This window comes from Cryptomeria japonica, chromosome 6, assembly GCF_030272615.1.
Source record: "Cryptomeria japonica chromosome 6, Sugi_1.0, whole genome shotgun sequence".
In the NCBI taxonomy this organism is placed as follows: domain Eukaryota; kingdom Viridiplantae; phylum Streptophyta; class Pinopsida; order Cupressales; family Cupressaceae; genus Cryptomeria; species Cryptomeria japonica.
Window position 1 is genome coordinate 5,015,563 of NC_081410.1, and position 16,555 is coordinate 5,032,117.

Here is a 16,555-nt window from a genome sequence, read left to right on the forward strand (position 1 = left end):
ATGCATTCAGAATTCAAAATTATTTCTTCCAATAGAAGATTGGAAATGTAAGCGATGGGTACTCAGGAAATTTCTCAAATGCAACTTTAATCTCCAAAACTTATTAATTTAAGGCATCTCTACGCATTTAACTCTCATGCAGTAGTGTGGGGTCCATGCAATTTAAGGATGTTGATGACTGTTTCCAGATGGCAGCTCTCTGCACCATCTTTTAAATTTTTTCTGCCTACGTCGAGGTTTTAGTTGATCGTTGATTATACCAAAGACTGCAATAACATTCCTATGGGAAAAAAAACAAATCATTTAGGTTATGCTAAACCTTTAATCCTAAATGATCGTATTGAAGAGATATTTTCAATCACTAGTGAATAGGTTCTAACAGATAAACTCGGGGAACACAACTTGAAAAATGTCTGATCCCAATCTAAAATGTAAGGACACCGATGCCCAAGTCCTTATATGCCTGAAGCAGTCGATTAAATTACAATTGAGGATTTCTCACAAACCAAATATAGACGTATCATTGGCTTTTCAGTAGATAAAATGTTACGACACAACTAAAGCTTGTTTCAAAACAAACTCCCTACTCCAAGAGTACCATGATTAATTCCAAACATAAGATCATTCAATTAGAACGTTTGAGCTTGTGCGAGCTCTTCTAATTAGAACATTCTCGAGAAATTTCAGAACTGCTGACAGTCCAGGAATTCATCAAGAGCTTGGCTTTCTGGCAGTTCTTGCCCTCAAACGTTCTGCTATACCACCTTGTGGATAAGTGTTGCGTCTTGATGGCTTTCTCTGGTTTTTCTCCTGTTTGGACTCCTGAACAGAAATGATTTCAACATCTCCCCAATCATTCTCTGTTGCTGCTTTTGATGTCTCTATCTGGTTTTTATCCGGTTTGGGCTTCTCAGTTGAAATGGTTTCCACATCTCCATAATCATCCTGTGATGCTGCTTTCTCGGTTGAAAAAATGTCAACATCTCCATAGCCATTCTGTGTTGCTTCTTTTGATGACTCTTTCTGGATTTTATCTTTTTCAGGCTCCTCATTTAAAATGATTTCAGCATCATTCTGTGATGAAGCTATTTTTGATGATTCTCTCAGGTTTTTATCCTGTTCAGGCTCCTCAACTGAAATGATTTCAACATCTCCATAACAATTCTGTGTTACTGCTTTTGATGACTCTCTCTGGTTTTCATTTTTTTCAGGCTCCTCATTTAATATGATTTCACCATCTCCACAATCAGTCTGGGATGCTGCTATTGATACAATTTTTTCATCTGAATGATGCCTTTTGATATCACAAATGTTTGGTTCTTCAGTTAAACGGGGCAAAGAATCACTTTCGCCTCTCTCGGAACATTCTGAATTGGAGAAAGAATTCTTTTCCTCTCCCTTTCCACTCAATACATTGGGCAAAGAAGCAAATTTCAGAGATCTTTTTGCACCATTGAGTGAAGTATCATCTTTATTATCTTCAATGCGGCAACTAGAGGAAATGGTATCCGTGCTCTCTGATTGTGTGGAAGAGCATCGAGTAAGAATTAAGTAGTGTGCAACTGATTTGAAACCTTCATTTGTTACCTGAACCAGAAAACTATTAACATAAAACAAATTTGCATGGGTGCTAAAACAATAGTTGTAGATGAGATGTCATTAATGTTTTCTTCTAATCCTGGACAAATTATTTAAGGATGCTTTTAATTAATAAAGCAAATCCACAACCAATTAGAACATCCAATTTTTTTGCATAACTTAGTTCCATGAAAGATCGTTCAAACTCTAGTACTCATCACACAAAGCACTCAATATGAATGATTGCATATCACATCCAACAAAAATGAAATTACGGATGGTTAAGACGGCTTGCCTTTCTATATAGATAGCCAGTAGGAGCCCAACCTTTCTTAACTCTACACAAGCTGCAATTACAAATACCCCGACAAACTGAGCACATCCATTCTGGATTTTTGTTTACTTCCAAGACATTTTCTCCATATCTGCATTTAAAAATAAACATTTTCTTGATTTGTACAGGAAAAAAATGCAGATGCTTGAAATATTTATATTTAAATAGTGTAACTACTAACAGTCTCAAACGCTACAATACTTGTACTTGACATGGAATTAATCAACTTTGATCTAACAAATTAAACACAAGGTTGTAGGCTAATGACCTACATAACGACAGCTCAAAAGACTCGTAGTACCATATATATTATAAAGTTCAACCAATCAAGGCAAAAAAACATGAAAGATAACTTTAAAGACCTGTATGATGCCTTTCAATAGGTTTACAACATATTCTGAGAAACTTATTTCGTATCTCAAAACCATAGATCAAATAAAATTTTCTTGAGAGAAAATACAAATGAGCATTGCAACCTTCTCTGGAACATTTTCTTAATTGGGTTCTGCCAATGTTCATGTTTTCTACATTCTTTCATTATTCCAAATCAGATGTCAAGATTTTGTCAAAAAGCAAGGTTACCCACACCACCAAACGTTTTACAAAGATGTTGTCAATAGGTTTACAACATATTCTGAGAAACTTATTTCGTATCTCAAAACCATAGATCAAATAAAAATTTCTTGAGAGAAAATACAAATGAGCATTGCAACCTTCTCTGGAACATTTTCTTAATTGGGTTCTGCCAATGTTCATGTTTTCTACATTCTTTCATTATTCCAAATCAGATGTCAAGATTTTGTCAAAAAGCAAGGTTACCCACACCACCAAACGTTTTACAAAGATGTATCATTGACAGCAGTATGCAAAATGTCAAATGCGCAATCATAATCAGATTGCGTATTTTAAATACTCTTTGTTTAGGCAGCCCAAGACTGTTGCATATCACTAGGCCATTGGGATTGTCATTGTCATCCTCACTGTCCTCAAGCTCATCCATATAAGCAGTATCCTCTAAAAGTTTCCAAGTTGAAATCCAAGGAGCTTTATGCAGACTTGAAGACAAGGGCTGCTACGCACAATAAATCGCTGCTCTGTTGAAATTACACCCATTCATCTTGACCAACTGAATGAAGTTACAGCCATTAACCGGATTCACTCCAGAACTGTAAACAAAGAATGCTACACCGGTTGGTAGAAAACATCTCCAAAGTCATAGCCAGAAACAACCCCCACGTCTCATCTCACCTGCCAATTCCTCTACCACATCTTTTATTTTATTGATGACATATATTGCTCTCCCATTCAAAGACTTTTTTTGTCTTCTTCTCAAGCCAATTTTTGCAGTTTCAACTGATTGAGATGGAAACATCTACAACCTAGCCTTCAAATATGCCTTGAAGGGGAAGATTTTATGGCCAGTCTCATAACGAAGTTTGATGATGGCATTACTGTTGGAAGTATGTATTGGTGTGGTTGTCATTGATGTCAAATTTGTTGTTCCAAATTGGTCCGGAATGTTTGTGGTGCAGAGCTATCTTGCTATGTTGATGTTGCAGTTGTTCTATTGGTTGTTTCGAAAGTGTTTGAGTCCAAAAAGTGGTGTTGATATTGTTTATTATGATTATCTTTGTTTGATATAGTTTTGATATCATGGATATGATAGTTATGTGGTCCGGAAATATCTTTGTGCTCTCCGAGTGTTGTGGCATTGTTCGTTGTTGGTCGTGATATTCTATGTTAGACCTATCCTTAGGTTTGGATATGATTAGTAGGAAATTGTTTGATGTGTTATGGGTCTCACCGTAGCATGTGGAGATCCAAATTTAAGTTATTTGCATTGGAGAGTATGTTTTGACCGTTAATTGCTTATATAAATGTATAGCATGTGGATATGCTATTGGTTATGTTCCGATGATTGCAGATCAATGAATTGATCTTTGGAAGATGTGTTGTGGTCCGGAAATATCTTTGTGTTCTCCGAGTGTTGTGGCATTGTTCATTGTTGGTCATGATATTCTATGTTAGACCTATCCTTAGGTCTGGATATGATTTGTGGGAAATTGTTTATGTGTTATGGGTCTCACCATAGCGTGTGGAGATTCGGATTTAAGTTACTTGCATTGGAGAGTATGTTTTGACCATTAATTGCTGATATAAATGTGTAGCATGTGGATATGCTATCAGTTATGTTCCGATGATTGCAGATCAGTGAATTTATCTTTGAAAGATGTGTTTTGGTCCCCTCTTTCTCCAGGAGTGGATCAGCGTGTGTTTTTGGTTCGAGAAGTATATTTTGGCTCAGGTCAACTTGGTTCAAGCTTTGATGATCTATCTTGTATATAAGGATGAGTGTGATTGAGTTGTGTGTGGGAAAAATGATGATAAAGTGTGGAATGTAGATGTATGATGCTAAGATAGTCAATGAGGATCAGTGAAGAGCAGTGAGAAAGAGTTGTGTTCAAATGATATGCAAGCTGTGCTGAAACTATGACAGAGATTTGAGACAGAGTGTTGACGGTTTGTGGGCAGGTGCTCACCGTGGTTTTTCCCTGTTTGGGTTTTCAACAATTACCATTCTGGAATATTTGGATCTTCTTAATCCACCAATGTCAAGTATTCATTTTCTTTCTTGTTCCTAATGCCAAATCAAATAGTTGTACTTACAACGCTTAGACATTCCTTTTGAGACACAGCCTTGTATGCCATTTATAAATTTATAACAGTAGGTTCTACACATAAACGATAGAACTCTTCTGTAGTCACTATTTTCTGGCTTCTTTACCATTTAATTTTGGTTCTGCAATACGTCTACAGTATAGCCTCTCTTGTCTTTTCTTACCATTTTATCAATTCACCCATTTTCCATAAATTTCTTGTTTGCATACCATACTTCCCATCTGAACCCTTCTTTTGAGTGAGTATTAAAATGAAGGTTTGCTTCACTTATGTCAACCTATCACAGGAAAGCATTCTAAACTCAATAAGGATAAGAATCAATTGCAGCAGAACATCAAACAAAAGCAATAAATGATATAGATATGAGTCCAGCCAAACTTCTGATGCAAACAAGAGAAATATAGCAAGACAACATTCAAATGGCAAATGAAACAAAATCCAACTCAGGATAGGATAGATCCATCACCTCCTAGAAACAACTTGACAAAATACTAAGTATATCTTACACAGCTACAACTTGAAATTAATAATACAAATAAGATTTGGAAGCTTTGTTGACATATTGTCATTGATGTCTTGATAGCAATAAGGAAATATAACTATGTTCTAAACCATTTGATAGACATCAATGAACAGAAGGCGAAGTATGATAAACCATTTGTTAGCAGCAATATGCAATCAGAAGTATCAGCAATGATGTCTTGATAGCAATAAGGAAATATAACTATGTTCTAAACCATTTGTTGGACAGCAATGAATAGAAGACGAAGTATGATAAACCATTTGTTAGACAGCAATATGCAATCAGAAGTATGAGCAATGAGCAGCAGCATTACTGATACACAGCAATCAAACTTCTGATCGAACCAATGGGAGTCAATGATTCAGCAGAAAAAGATTAAGACACAGTTGTTCGCATGTCATCATTTGTTAATGGACAAATGATTCATTAATCAAAATGGAATGCAACGTTTAAGACATATCTTTCCAAAAGGCGTGATTAATTTATGAAAAGGTATGATTTGTTAAGTATAATAATTCTGAAATATGCGTTTCCATGGTTAAGGGATATGCTTTGTAACTTAGGGTGTTAGGTGTGATTACAATAGGCAAGTGTAAAATGTTTAAATTATTTTTAATTAAGAAAAGTCATAAACATAAGTCACAACCTTTCTATAAGAGATGTACACTCTAAAGGGCACATCTCTAAGAAATAGAAGATACAAAAGGATCGATTTGATAAGGAAGTAATGCTGTGTGGTAATGTGTGCTTGCTAGAACATAATATACATGCACCAGGAGTCGGTGATGAGGAAACAGTTTGCAGATTGAGTAAAGAAGTGTGTCTCAGAACTATAATAAAAATTCATAACAGACTTGTGAAGTGAGTAATCTGGTCTATGACAGATTCATAGGAGAAATATATGAGCAGAATTAAAGAGGAATTATAAGCAGACTTAAGAAGTTGTATGGCAAATTTATAGAAACTTTATGAGGAGATTATAATCAGTTTTTGTAGCAGACTTGTGATCAACTTATAGCAGATTTAAGAAGGAACCATTGCACATTAAGAAAAGAATTGTATCTCTTGTGACTACATTTTTTGAATGAGGGGTTGGTGCCTCTAATTGAATGAGGGATTGGTGCCTCTAATGAGTTGGTGCTCACAAATTGAATGAGGGGTTGGTGTTTCTACAAGTTGTAAAGGAACTATTATTCATATCAAGTAATTTCATTGCCATGGTTTTCTCCCTATTTAGGGTTTCCATGTATATATTATGTTCTTGTGTTCATTGCATTTAAGTAATTGTTATCTTTGATTAATAAAGTTTAAATTTGAAAAAGTGATTGTTACACTGATTCACAGCCCCCCTCTCTCAGTATAACTGTGGGCCTAACAAGCATAACATGCTCCCACATTTCACAAAAACTTCCACAAGCTTTTTCCTCGAAGCTTTACCATAGCAATGTATGCTGCTGCATTAATTGTGTCTTCTATAGCCATCACCCTTCACTTGATAACATGCTCTATAAAAAGCATGTCCTTGAGAAGTTGAGGTGATTGTAGTAATCAAATAATTACTTCAGACTCAGAATCAACTTGCCTTCATCTGTTTCAAGTAGTTAAATCTGCTGGAGTGGTTTGTACAGCTACATTCTCAAGGCAAAAGATAGAGAAAGCTTTGAAAATATGTAAAGCTTAAGATACCGGTAACTCATATGCCACTTTACCAATTGTATAGAAGAGATTATATACGGACAATAGAATTTCAAGGTGTCAATTTCTTTTTCTTTTTCTATGAGCATGTATTTCTTATAATAGTTTTAAAATTATTTGTATAATTTAACGTTTGAATTTTTAAAATACAAATCAATAAAAGAAATTACATTTCAAACAAATGAAGGTGGTTAACATGTGAGCTCAAGCAAGATAATCAAAAGCCAAGCCAAAATTAAGCAAAAGGAAAGACAGTCTGTATTTTAACTTTACTGTCATCATACATTTCATATTCCTTTCAAACTACCCATTTTTATTTTTCTGTGGACTTCACTATTCCCTTTTACATCCTAGTTGTAGCTGTTGATCAGGGTGCATGAATTTTCTGATGATCTAGCTTGCAAACAATTAGCGGCCAAAGGGGGTTCTGAAGGGGTCATTTGGGATCACCAAAAAAAAGGCTGGAGCATTTTTGAGGAGGCGGAAGCTATTGCCAAAAGTTTTACTATCATTGTTTTGGGGAATGCAGTCATATTGTGGATTGTCAATTGCCTTTTGAGACAAGGCTCAGTGGGAACCGAATGAAATAGAACATGATCAGAAAACTCAGGCTCAAATAACTAGGCTGACCCAGACAATTTCAAAAACTCAAGAAAAAGTTCTACAAATTTTCCAAACATTACAAAACACAAAAATTTGTACAAAATATTCTTCAAAATCATGCATATTACTGAATTTAGGGAACATATTACTTCTTTCCTTAATATATAGATCAAAATTAGAGTTCAATAACTCCAATGCACATCAAAGACCAAAAAGCAAGATCAATACATATCAACTTCAAGTTTCAATCAAAATAAAAATTACAAATTCTAATTCTAATTTTCATAATTTATAAATTTCTTCTACAACTAAGGCTCAAAAAGCTTGCTGCTACTGAGTGGATGTCCTCAAACTGGATGGTGTAAGTGCATCATGCTGAACAAATCCTCAGCCATAGGATCACATTGTAAATTTAATGAATCCTCCACTAATGGCACGCCAACCTCACCTTCTACCTTGTCAATTGCTGCCACTTCCACTTCCCATTCCGCTATCTCCCTCTCTTGCCCCTTCACCTTCTTTACACACAACTGAAGGTTGTACCACACAAAGACAAGGTTTTTTCGAGCACTTTTGAGTCAACTTCTTGTGCTTCTTTGCGTGAATGGCCTCAAAAACATTTCAATTATGCTCATCCAAAAGTGCTGTAGAGCCAAGACAGTATGTGGATTGCAAGGTTTTAAAGATTGTGTTGTTGCACCAAAATCTTCCCACCCCAAATCTGCAAATATGTTTTTGACTCGCTGCGAAGTAGCTCTCCTTCAAATGCATAGAGGTGAGGAAAACAGCCTCCTCTTTGACCTCTTATAAATCTGTAACTCATATATGATGCCTCTAAGGTTCTCATTGGGAAGTGGAACCATACTATCTATGTGCCCATACCACCCATAAACTCCTCATCTACTTCAAATTAAGCGTAGAAGAAAAACTTAAAAGTAGGGCAGTCGCGTGAATATATTGGTGGAGATGTTGACTCCACTCCCTTCAAAACTGTGCTAGATAGGTTCGTATTTGTTCTTATTCAACCCATACAAATGTTGAATTGCCTCTTTGGCCCTATCCATGGCTTTATATGATACCTTGAGATTTTTATCCATCTACCAACTATAAAAAATATTCAATAGTTTAAAATTTAAACACCTAAAACCAGTGTTCCATGGGCGTTGGGGACGGGGGGACCAAGGGCCTAAGTTTGGGGACAGCGGTGGGGGGGTGGCGGGGTGGTGGTGCTGATATAGTTATACATATACATATAGTACTTGAAAAACTAGTTTTGAAAAGATGTATGATAGTATAAGAATTACATTTCAAATGAGATTATAGGAAATTTGAAATACTAAATCTAAATACCAAGATTTCTTCAATGCTAATTGTGTTGTTATATGGAGCCTAATCAAACTCGGAGGTTAAATTTTCCCTACTTCTATCGACGCAGTTTCCCCCTATATTTTTCAACGGGGGTTTGGGGGCAGTGCCCCCAAGTTGGGGTCAAGAGGCATCGAGTTTCTAAAGGCGTCGAATGTTATTTTTCTATTGGCCCACGTCCAATTAGGGTTGCCCCTTAATCCCCAAAAAAGTCACTTTTTTTTAAATTTTAATTTTAAACATTGCATATATGTGGGGGCAACGGGAGACGTCTAGGCATCTCCCCATCCTTCAAGAGACGTGCAAACGTCTCTCAAAGAACGAGGAGACGTGGAGGCGTCTCCACATTTCCTTGGGAGACGCAGAGACATCTCCGGCAGCACTTGGGTGGTGGTGGCTGGGGATGTCGCGTCCCCGTCTCCGAGACATGGCCAAAAAGGGGGGGGACGCGTCCCCGTGGAACACTGCCTAAAACAAGAAAAGCATATGAAAATGAAATCAAAAAATTAATCTAAAGTCTACATATCTCAAGTCTCTTTACTCTCCCTTTGACTTCCAACATGGTTGTAATCAAAGCTTCAAGGCAAGAGTATGTAGAACCAGAGATCACAGCGATAGAACAGGATGAAAGCTTTGTTCCAAGATTATCATACAGCTTAAAGGTGGTTATGTTTGTTTCATTTTCTTTTAAGTCTTGTCTAGATTTTCAGTTCATTCAACTTAGTGTATTATCAGCTTTTATGCCTTGATGTATTCATCTTTGGATCGTGCATTGTATATGTGGATAAACTTAAGAGTAATCCTTCATGATGGTTGTCTAGAGATCTTAAGTCTCTTTACTCTCTCTCTGACTTCCAAACATGGTTGTAATCAAAGCGTCTAGGTGAGAGTATGTAGAGCCAGAGATCAAGGTGGTAGAGCAGGATGGAAGTTTCGTAGACCAAGACTATCATATAGAGGACAGGGTGATGTTTGCTTCTTCTTTTTTTAGTATTCTCTAGGTGTTTCAGTTCATTCAACTTTGGATATTATCAGCTTTTATGCCTTGATGTATTCATCTTTTCTTAGGTGTTTCAGTTTATGCCCTACCACCTTGTTCTATTGTGAGCCACTATAGAACATGTTGATGTTCCAAGTTCCACATCCTAGAATTCTAGAAAAATATCTGAAACTAACTCCCAAGGACATCAAGTTGGGTAACGAACAATGTTAATAATCAAAATGAAGGCAGATACAGCCCAATCAACAAGATCAGCAGGGACATTCAATGAAGCATCAAGTAACCATATGCAAATGAGAATGACTGAGCTGCAAGATCTGGTGGACAAGTACAAAATTAATGATCAGTTCCACCATCAGGTTGCTCAGTTGAAGACTCAATTCAAGGATACCCTCAGAGGTCTGTTGTTGAAAAGAACTAATTGTATCATAAATGCTAAAGAATTTGTCACCAAAAATTTGGATAAGCATTTGAATCCATTGCAGGCATGAAAGCCAAATAAATGCTGCAAATGTCACATGGAATACTATAGTATTTCTCACCACAAATTTGGATAAGATGCAATTGTCACATGGTACTATTGTTTTTGTCACCACAAATTGAGGAGGATCAGGCCCACCATAGGGTTGCTCAATTGAAGACTCAATTCAAGGATACCCTCAGAGGTCTGTTGTTACGAGAGTAAATTGTATCTTAAATGCTGCAGATATTATTACCACAAATTTAGATAAGCAGTTGAATCCATTGCAGGCATGAAAGCCAAATAAATGCTGCAAATGTCTAATTGCTTTTATCACCCATGGAGTATGCACTACTGGATGATGCATTTTCTGCCAGAGGTGGCAAAGATTGATCAGCTTGATGAGTTCTGTAGGTTATTGACAGCAATCAACTCTCATCTTTATTTCAGAGGTAAGGTTCTTAATTAAAAATTGACCATCTTCAAGGAGATGACAAGGCTCAAAGTACCCATGCAGCAAGATTAAGAGTCTTCATGAGATGTCATTCTTTCAATCCTTCGAATAATATGCATGTGCATGGACCTAGTGGTATAGAGTGTGTACAGTGTGTTGTCAGTTTGTTTTGGTGTGCATTTGGCAGTACAGAAGTGAAGTGATACAGAGTACAGGCCAGCGAACCAGTTGGCAAATTAGGTGAAGGTGTCATGAGCAAGAAAAAGAAGGGTAATTGAACTGATTGCAATCTATATAAGAATCACTAGACAGAATGATTTACTCATCTTTTAGGTTTAGAAGGTAATTCAACTAGTATGAGAGGAAATTTCTTCTAAAAGATCTAGTTTTTCTGCTGGTCTCTGTCCTTGTAGTGCCTTCTTTGCTGTTACTAAAGGTTAGAGAGGATATGGCTAGTGTTTATTCTCTGTATGAGGAAGCTAAGTCAAAGCTAAGTTAAAGTATGCTGAAGGAGGAGCCAGTTGAATTACCTAAGTGTGAGTATCGAGCAGATGGCTTGTGACCATAGCATGACCCAGGCCAATGTTAGTGAGCTTAACAAGAGTTGGGGAGGTTTAGTCTGCAGAGAAGCATCTGTACGGCCAGGAGAAAATCAATTCTAATGTCTTTTGGTAGCTACAGTACCAATATCAGATAATGAAGAATATCTGTTGGTCTGCAGGGATGCATCTGTAAGGCCAGAGGCAAGTCAGTTCTAATATCTTTTGGTAGCTCCAGTCCATCTATGTATCCTTACCATGAAAGAAAAGATTGATAAGGTTTGAAGCCAAATTTATGAAGTTGATACGTGGGAGAGAAGAGAAAGGCTGCTTGAAGAAAAATATGCCATGTGACAAATTTTAAACAAAAGGCATTGTAGTGACAATCTTGCTGACAGGAGGACGTTGTTTATTTTAACTTCGGTAAAAAAATAATAAGTTAATCGGATTCCAATTGCCTTAAAGGCAACATTGGAATCCGATAACAAGGCTGGGCCCTTCTCTCCCCTTACATGCCAAGCACAAAAGAAACGTATGCTTCCATTATAGGGCCGACCCTATATTGTAATGTGTGAAGTTAAGCCCTAAGTGGGCGGCATTGTACACTCCAAATGTGTGGACCTATCCACAACATCGTAATATGCAAAAATCAATATGTAGCGTGCAAAATGGTTTTGGCGCCCAAGGTTAAATGGGCCGACTTAGAGATAAGTCCAAAAGATGAACCCCATATATATACAAGCCACTTGCAAGGCTTAAACATACATTACATCATGCGAATTAGTCTGATTTGAGAAGTACAAAATATCTCTGCTCCTTATAGTGAGAATTCTTCCTCCAAAGGTCAGCAAGGTCTCCTTCATATCAGCGAAGACAAATAATGATGATCAATGAATACCTCTGCTCTGTAAAGTGCAATTCTGATTGTTGAATTGCAAGGAAGGTGTGCGAATTCATTCTAAAGTGTTCAAGTTCTCATTGATGTGTGAAATCACTATTGTGTGAACATACATTGTTGGGTCAGTGAATCATATTGATTGTACTGTAAATCCATTGAGGTCCTCTTGCTCACAAAGTTCTGAGATAAGTATTACATTCACTATGATAATTTCTGCCCTAGCTGGCTAACTTTGTAACTGTAAAACTGCCCTAATATAATCAGAACTTGAGTTCCTTTGTTGTTGGGTTTTTCCTCCAAGAGGGAGGTTTTCCCAGGGTAAATAGTGTTGTGCGCTTCATTTTGTGAATTTAATTTCCTTCTACTATGCCTGCTAATTTTGTTCAATTAAATCAAATCTGACCTCTGAACTAAGTCAGTATAATTTTGTTAAGCATTCAATATATGTTTTCTGTCCTATACTGCTAATCTGAGCACTAAAATCAACATGGTATCTGAGCCAGTTTCATACTAACCAGTGATCAGATTTAATCATGTAATTTCAGTCTAATGTTCTTTCCTTCTTTGGTGACAGATCCAAATAAAAATCAGGTTTGAAGCAACACTGAAACCAAAAGAAAGAATTAGGTTATGGCATGTTGGTCAATGAATTAGGTCTTCAAACTATGAACATCTTCTTTAGGCTGGAAACAAGTTTTATTGATCAGCGAACCTAATGCAAATGAGGGCGCATTTGCAACAATTAGGATATGATTCACCTTTGACCAATGGAGAAGCCTACATGGTAGTATTTGCAATTCGTGTGGAAGTCTTCGTCAGGTTGATAGTGAGTCTGGCATATTCAGGTGTATTCTCTCAAATTATTAAAATAAAAAATTTGTTCATTTAACATTTAATGTTTTCATTGTCATCAAAGTCCTCTTATTGAGAGATTCTTATATTTACTACTTGTTAAAGAATCTCTATTTAGTCCTTGTTAAACCGAATATTATAAGAGGGTTCTTGGTTAATTAAGGTTGTTGTTAAGGGTTTATTATTTCATTTGGGCTGCATATTCATATAGTGTTTAAGATCTGAATTGTTGAATTAAGCGAATAAATATTCTCTAAGCTAATGTTTTGAATCTGCATGCTTAATCTGAAAATTTTGAATCCACAAGTTAACTGAATACTATTGGAAGTCTAGTTACTGTTTAGGTTGCAAGGTTATTCTCACAGGATTACTGTTGAATACTATTGCAACATTTCATTCTTACATGATAAATTATGTTCAAGATATAGGATTGGAAAAGACGGTAGTATATTGTCCTTCCTGCACCATTTTGGGACAACTCAGTTACCAACCATATATTAATGTTAAGATCTCTCCCATTGACTTTCCATGCATAGTTGGCAGTACCGTTGATAGCTTTAGTGAATGTCATGAGCTATGGCATCGTGGTAGCTTGATTCTAGCCCTGTGTTTTGAAAACATACATTATAGGTTGTCATGTATCAACCTTAGCTGGTTTGTCATTTTGATTATATATATTGCAACTTACTAATTGCTATTGATTCATGGAAGTATCATTGCTTGGTAAGTATACTTCACTCTCCTTGTAAACATTCTATGTCACCATCATGTGGTACATCATTATTAAAAGGTATTAGTACTTCCTCATCTATGATCTGATTGAGTTTTGACTGTCAATTGAATGATTCTATAATAGTTACATAAAACTGACTTTTCAGTTGAGTATTTGTTATCATGAAGTGTGAAGTATTATGGAAATTAATGATATACACTATATCCTCAATTGTTGACTTAGAATTGTTCTAGTTGATAACTATCGTACTTTTTGTGATCTAATTGTAGACTCTATTAGGTCATACTAATGGTTGAATGCATGTACTCTCAAATTTGTGGAAACCCTGGTGAGGCAAAAAATGAACATGACTTAACCCTTATGAGTTTCTTTGTACATCCTTCATGAAAATTAGATTTTTGTTATAGCCTGTATGGTGATGTACAAGTTTCAGGTTGTATGTTACAGGCTGGCTCCTTTTAATTTGTGTCACATAAGTATTGTCTCAGCATTCTATGTATCATTGGTTATATTGTTAAAGGGATGCATCTAACTTATCATGAATATTGTGATTCTCACCCAAGGTCATTTTTATATAACCTCATATAGTAGATGATGTATGGCAAGGACCAAAGCCATACTGACATCAGAAATCCATAAGCTTGGATTGATGTGGCTTCAAAGGGACCTTTGAAATAAGGCATAAGGATCTTCACACTCAATTAGAAAAGGTTTGAAGATATGTCATGATAATAATTGTGCCATGGGTCCAATTCATAAAAGATGAAGTTGGCATTTCTCATCTTTGTTTATGAATACTTATGATACTATGATACTTGGCTATCAGTCTAATATTGAGGATTAAGAGGGAGCCCTATGATCTTCAATAAAACTCTTGACAGTTACTTCATAAGCCTAGGGTTTTGTAAAGATTCTAACATGTTCCTTAAAGTATTTGAAATGCTAATTTTGATTTCTTATGTGGATGATCTAACTCTGACTGATAAAGATAGTCTCATAATTTAATATAAGAAAGAATTAACTCAGAATTGAGATGGAAGATCTAAATCTAAAATGCATTACTTCTAGGTTAGAAGTGTGGCAAGGATCTAATGAAATTATTCTAAGTCAAGTTTTCTATTGATATGTTGAGAGAGTTAGAATTATGGATTGTAAACCTATATGAAAACTAATTTGAAGAAGTTGAGTATGTCTGCAGCCAACTATGATTTTGCAAATTCATCTGAATAGAGGCAGGTTGATTGGTGAGTGCTTCAGCTAATCAAAGCTAAGCATATTGTTGCAGCCAAGCATATCTTGATATATTTGCAAGACACAATTGATTATGGGTTGAAGCTGCCATCACAATAGAAGACTACTTAGGTTCAAATTGGTCAAGAAGTGTTACGGACAAGAAAAACACTTCAACCCACTGCAATCTCTTGGACCTACAGGAACAGTCCTCTACGGGGGGGGTGTTGGTGTTGGAAATAAGCCACACCCGAACCTACGATGGACTGGTCCAAGAGGGGCCAATAGCTCAGTGGTAGAGCACTCCAGCAGCATATGGAAGGTCCTAGGTTCGAGTCCTAGCTGGTCCGTGTCTCAACAGATGTGCCAAGATCCATTATCCAAAGAATAATTGTACAATGCAAACAAGATCAGAGATAACAAGTCACAACTTTCAGTTTTGGCAGTGCAAAATGAGCCATGCCCGCAAGGGGAGGAGACAAGTGAAGTGGCATTCCTAGAAGAGGGGTTCTATAAGTACATATTTGTTTCTGGTACATTCCATTTGTCATTTAAAGAAAGTGGTAGTAATAGAAAGAGCAAGCAAGATAACCTCTTCTTCCAAGTCTTCTCGTAAGCACAACATTATACCTGCAGCAGATTATGCCCTGAATAAGACCTCAACAAAGTGAGATGCTAAAGTGTTAATAGATGTTATCCGCACGTGCCTCCCATGTTACTATCTCCAACCAGAATATAGTAAGCTCAGCATCTAAGATCTATGGCTATTGGCAGTTCTCAGATTCAGTACACAAAGGTTGGTTGATCACCAGCCTAGTTTTCACGCAGATGCACCAAGTGTTCAAGGCTCTTGCAACCATTTCAACATTGCTTGTAGACCACCTATGGCAGACTCTTGAAACATCAGTTTAGCTTCACATTTTCAATATCCTGGACGCCTGGCTAGTGGGTTAGGTTTTGTCATATGTATGCCTGGAGGCCATAAAATCTTTGGTGTCAAGAGTTGCACACCTACCAATTTGTCACGCAGATGCACCAGTGGTCCAGGCTCTTTGCAACCATTTCAACATTGTCCGTGGGCTGCCTGTGGGAGATTACTGAAACATCAGTTTAGCTTCAATATGCTGGACCCCTTGAGATGGTTCAGTTTTGTTATATGTAAACTTGAGGAATTTAAAGCCAAGAACAGTAATAATCTATTGTATAACCACTGCTCCTTTTGGCTATATAATGCAACTCTTGTTCAAGCTTTTGGATTTCTTGCAATTTTTGTCTTTGTGTCCTCTGGTGGCTATATGATCTTTGGTGTCAAGTGTCGCACATCTAATATAGGAATGTAATGTCCCCAATTGGGTTACCTCGAGAAATACATGATTCTTCAATAGTCTGCAAGCTGAATTTCTTATATAATCACCACTAATGAATTATATCCAAACATATCTTGTTGCTGATCTGAATTCAGAGCATTAAAATGCAACCCAAGTATCAGTAATTAATGCAAACAGTAACTATCATAAACTTGATATCAAGACCCAGATCTGAAATAATGACAACAGCAGCCAATTATATTGCATTTACTGATAACACCTGCCCAACAGCTGATAGCAACAAT

General features: G+C 36.6%; 1 protein-coding gene across 1 annotated transcript in view; it reads right to left on the reverse strand.

The window, feature by feature from the left end:
• Positions 1–402: 402 nt before the first annotated feature.
• LOC131077560 (uncharacterized) overlaps positions 403–16,555 on the reverse strand; it is a 31,882-nt gene continuing 15,729 nt past the window's right edge. Inside the window, exons 4-5 of the mRNA XM_058015081.2 lie at positions 1,874–2,003; positions 403–1,587 (exon numbers count right to left, since the gene is read on the reverse strand). Of these exons, the coding sequence (XP_057871064.2) occupies positions 712–1,587; positions 1,874–2,003 (1,006 nt within the window). The 3' untranslated portion in view covers positions 403–711. The remainder of the gene's footprint in view (positions 1,588–1,873; positions 2,004–16,555) is intronic.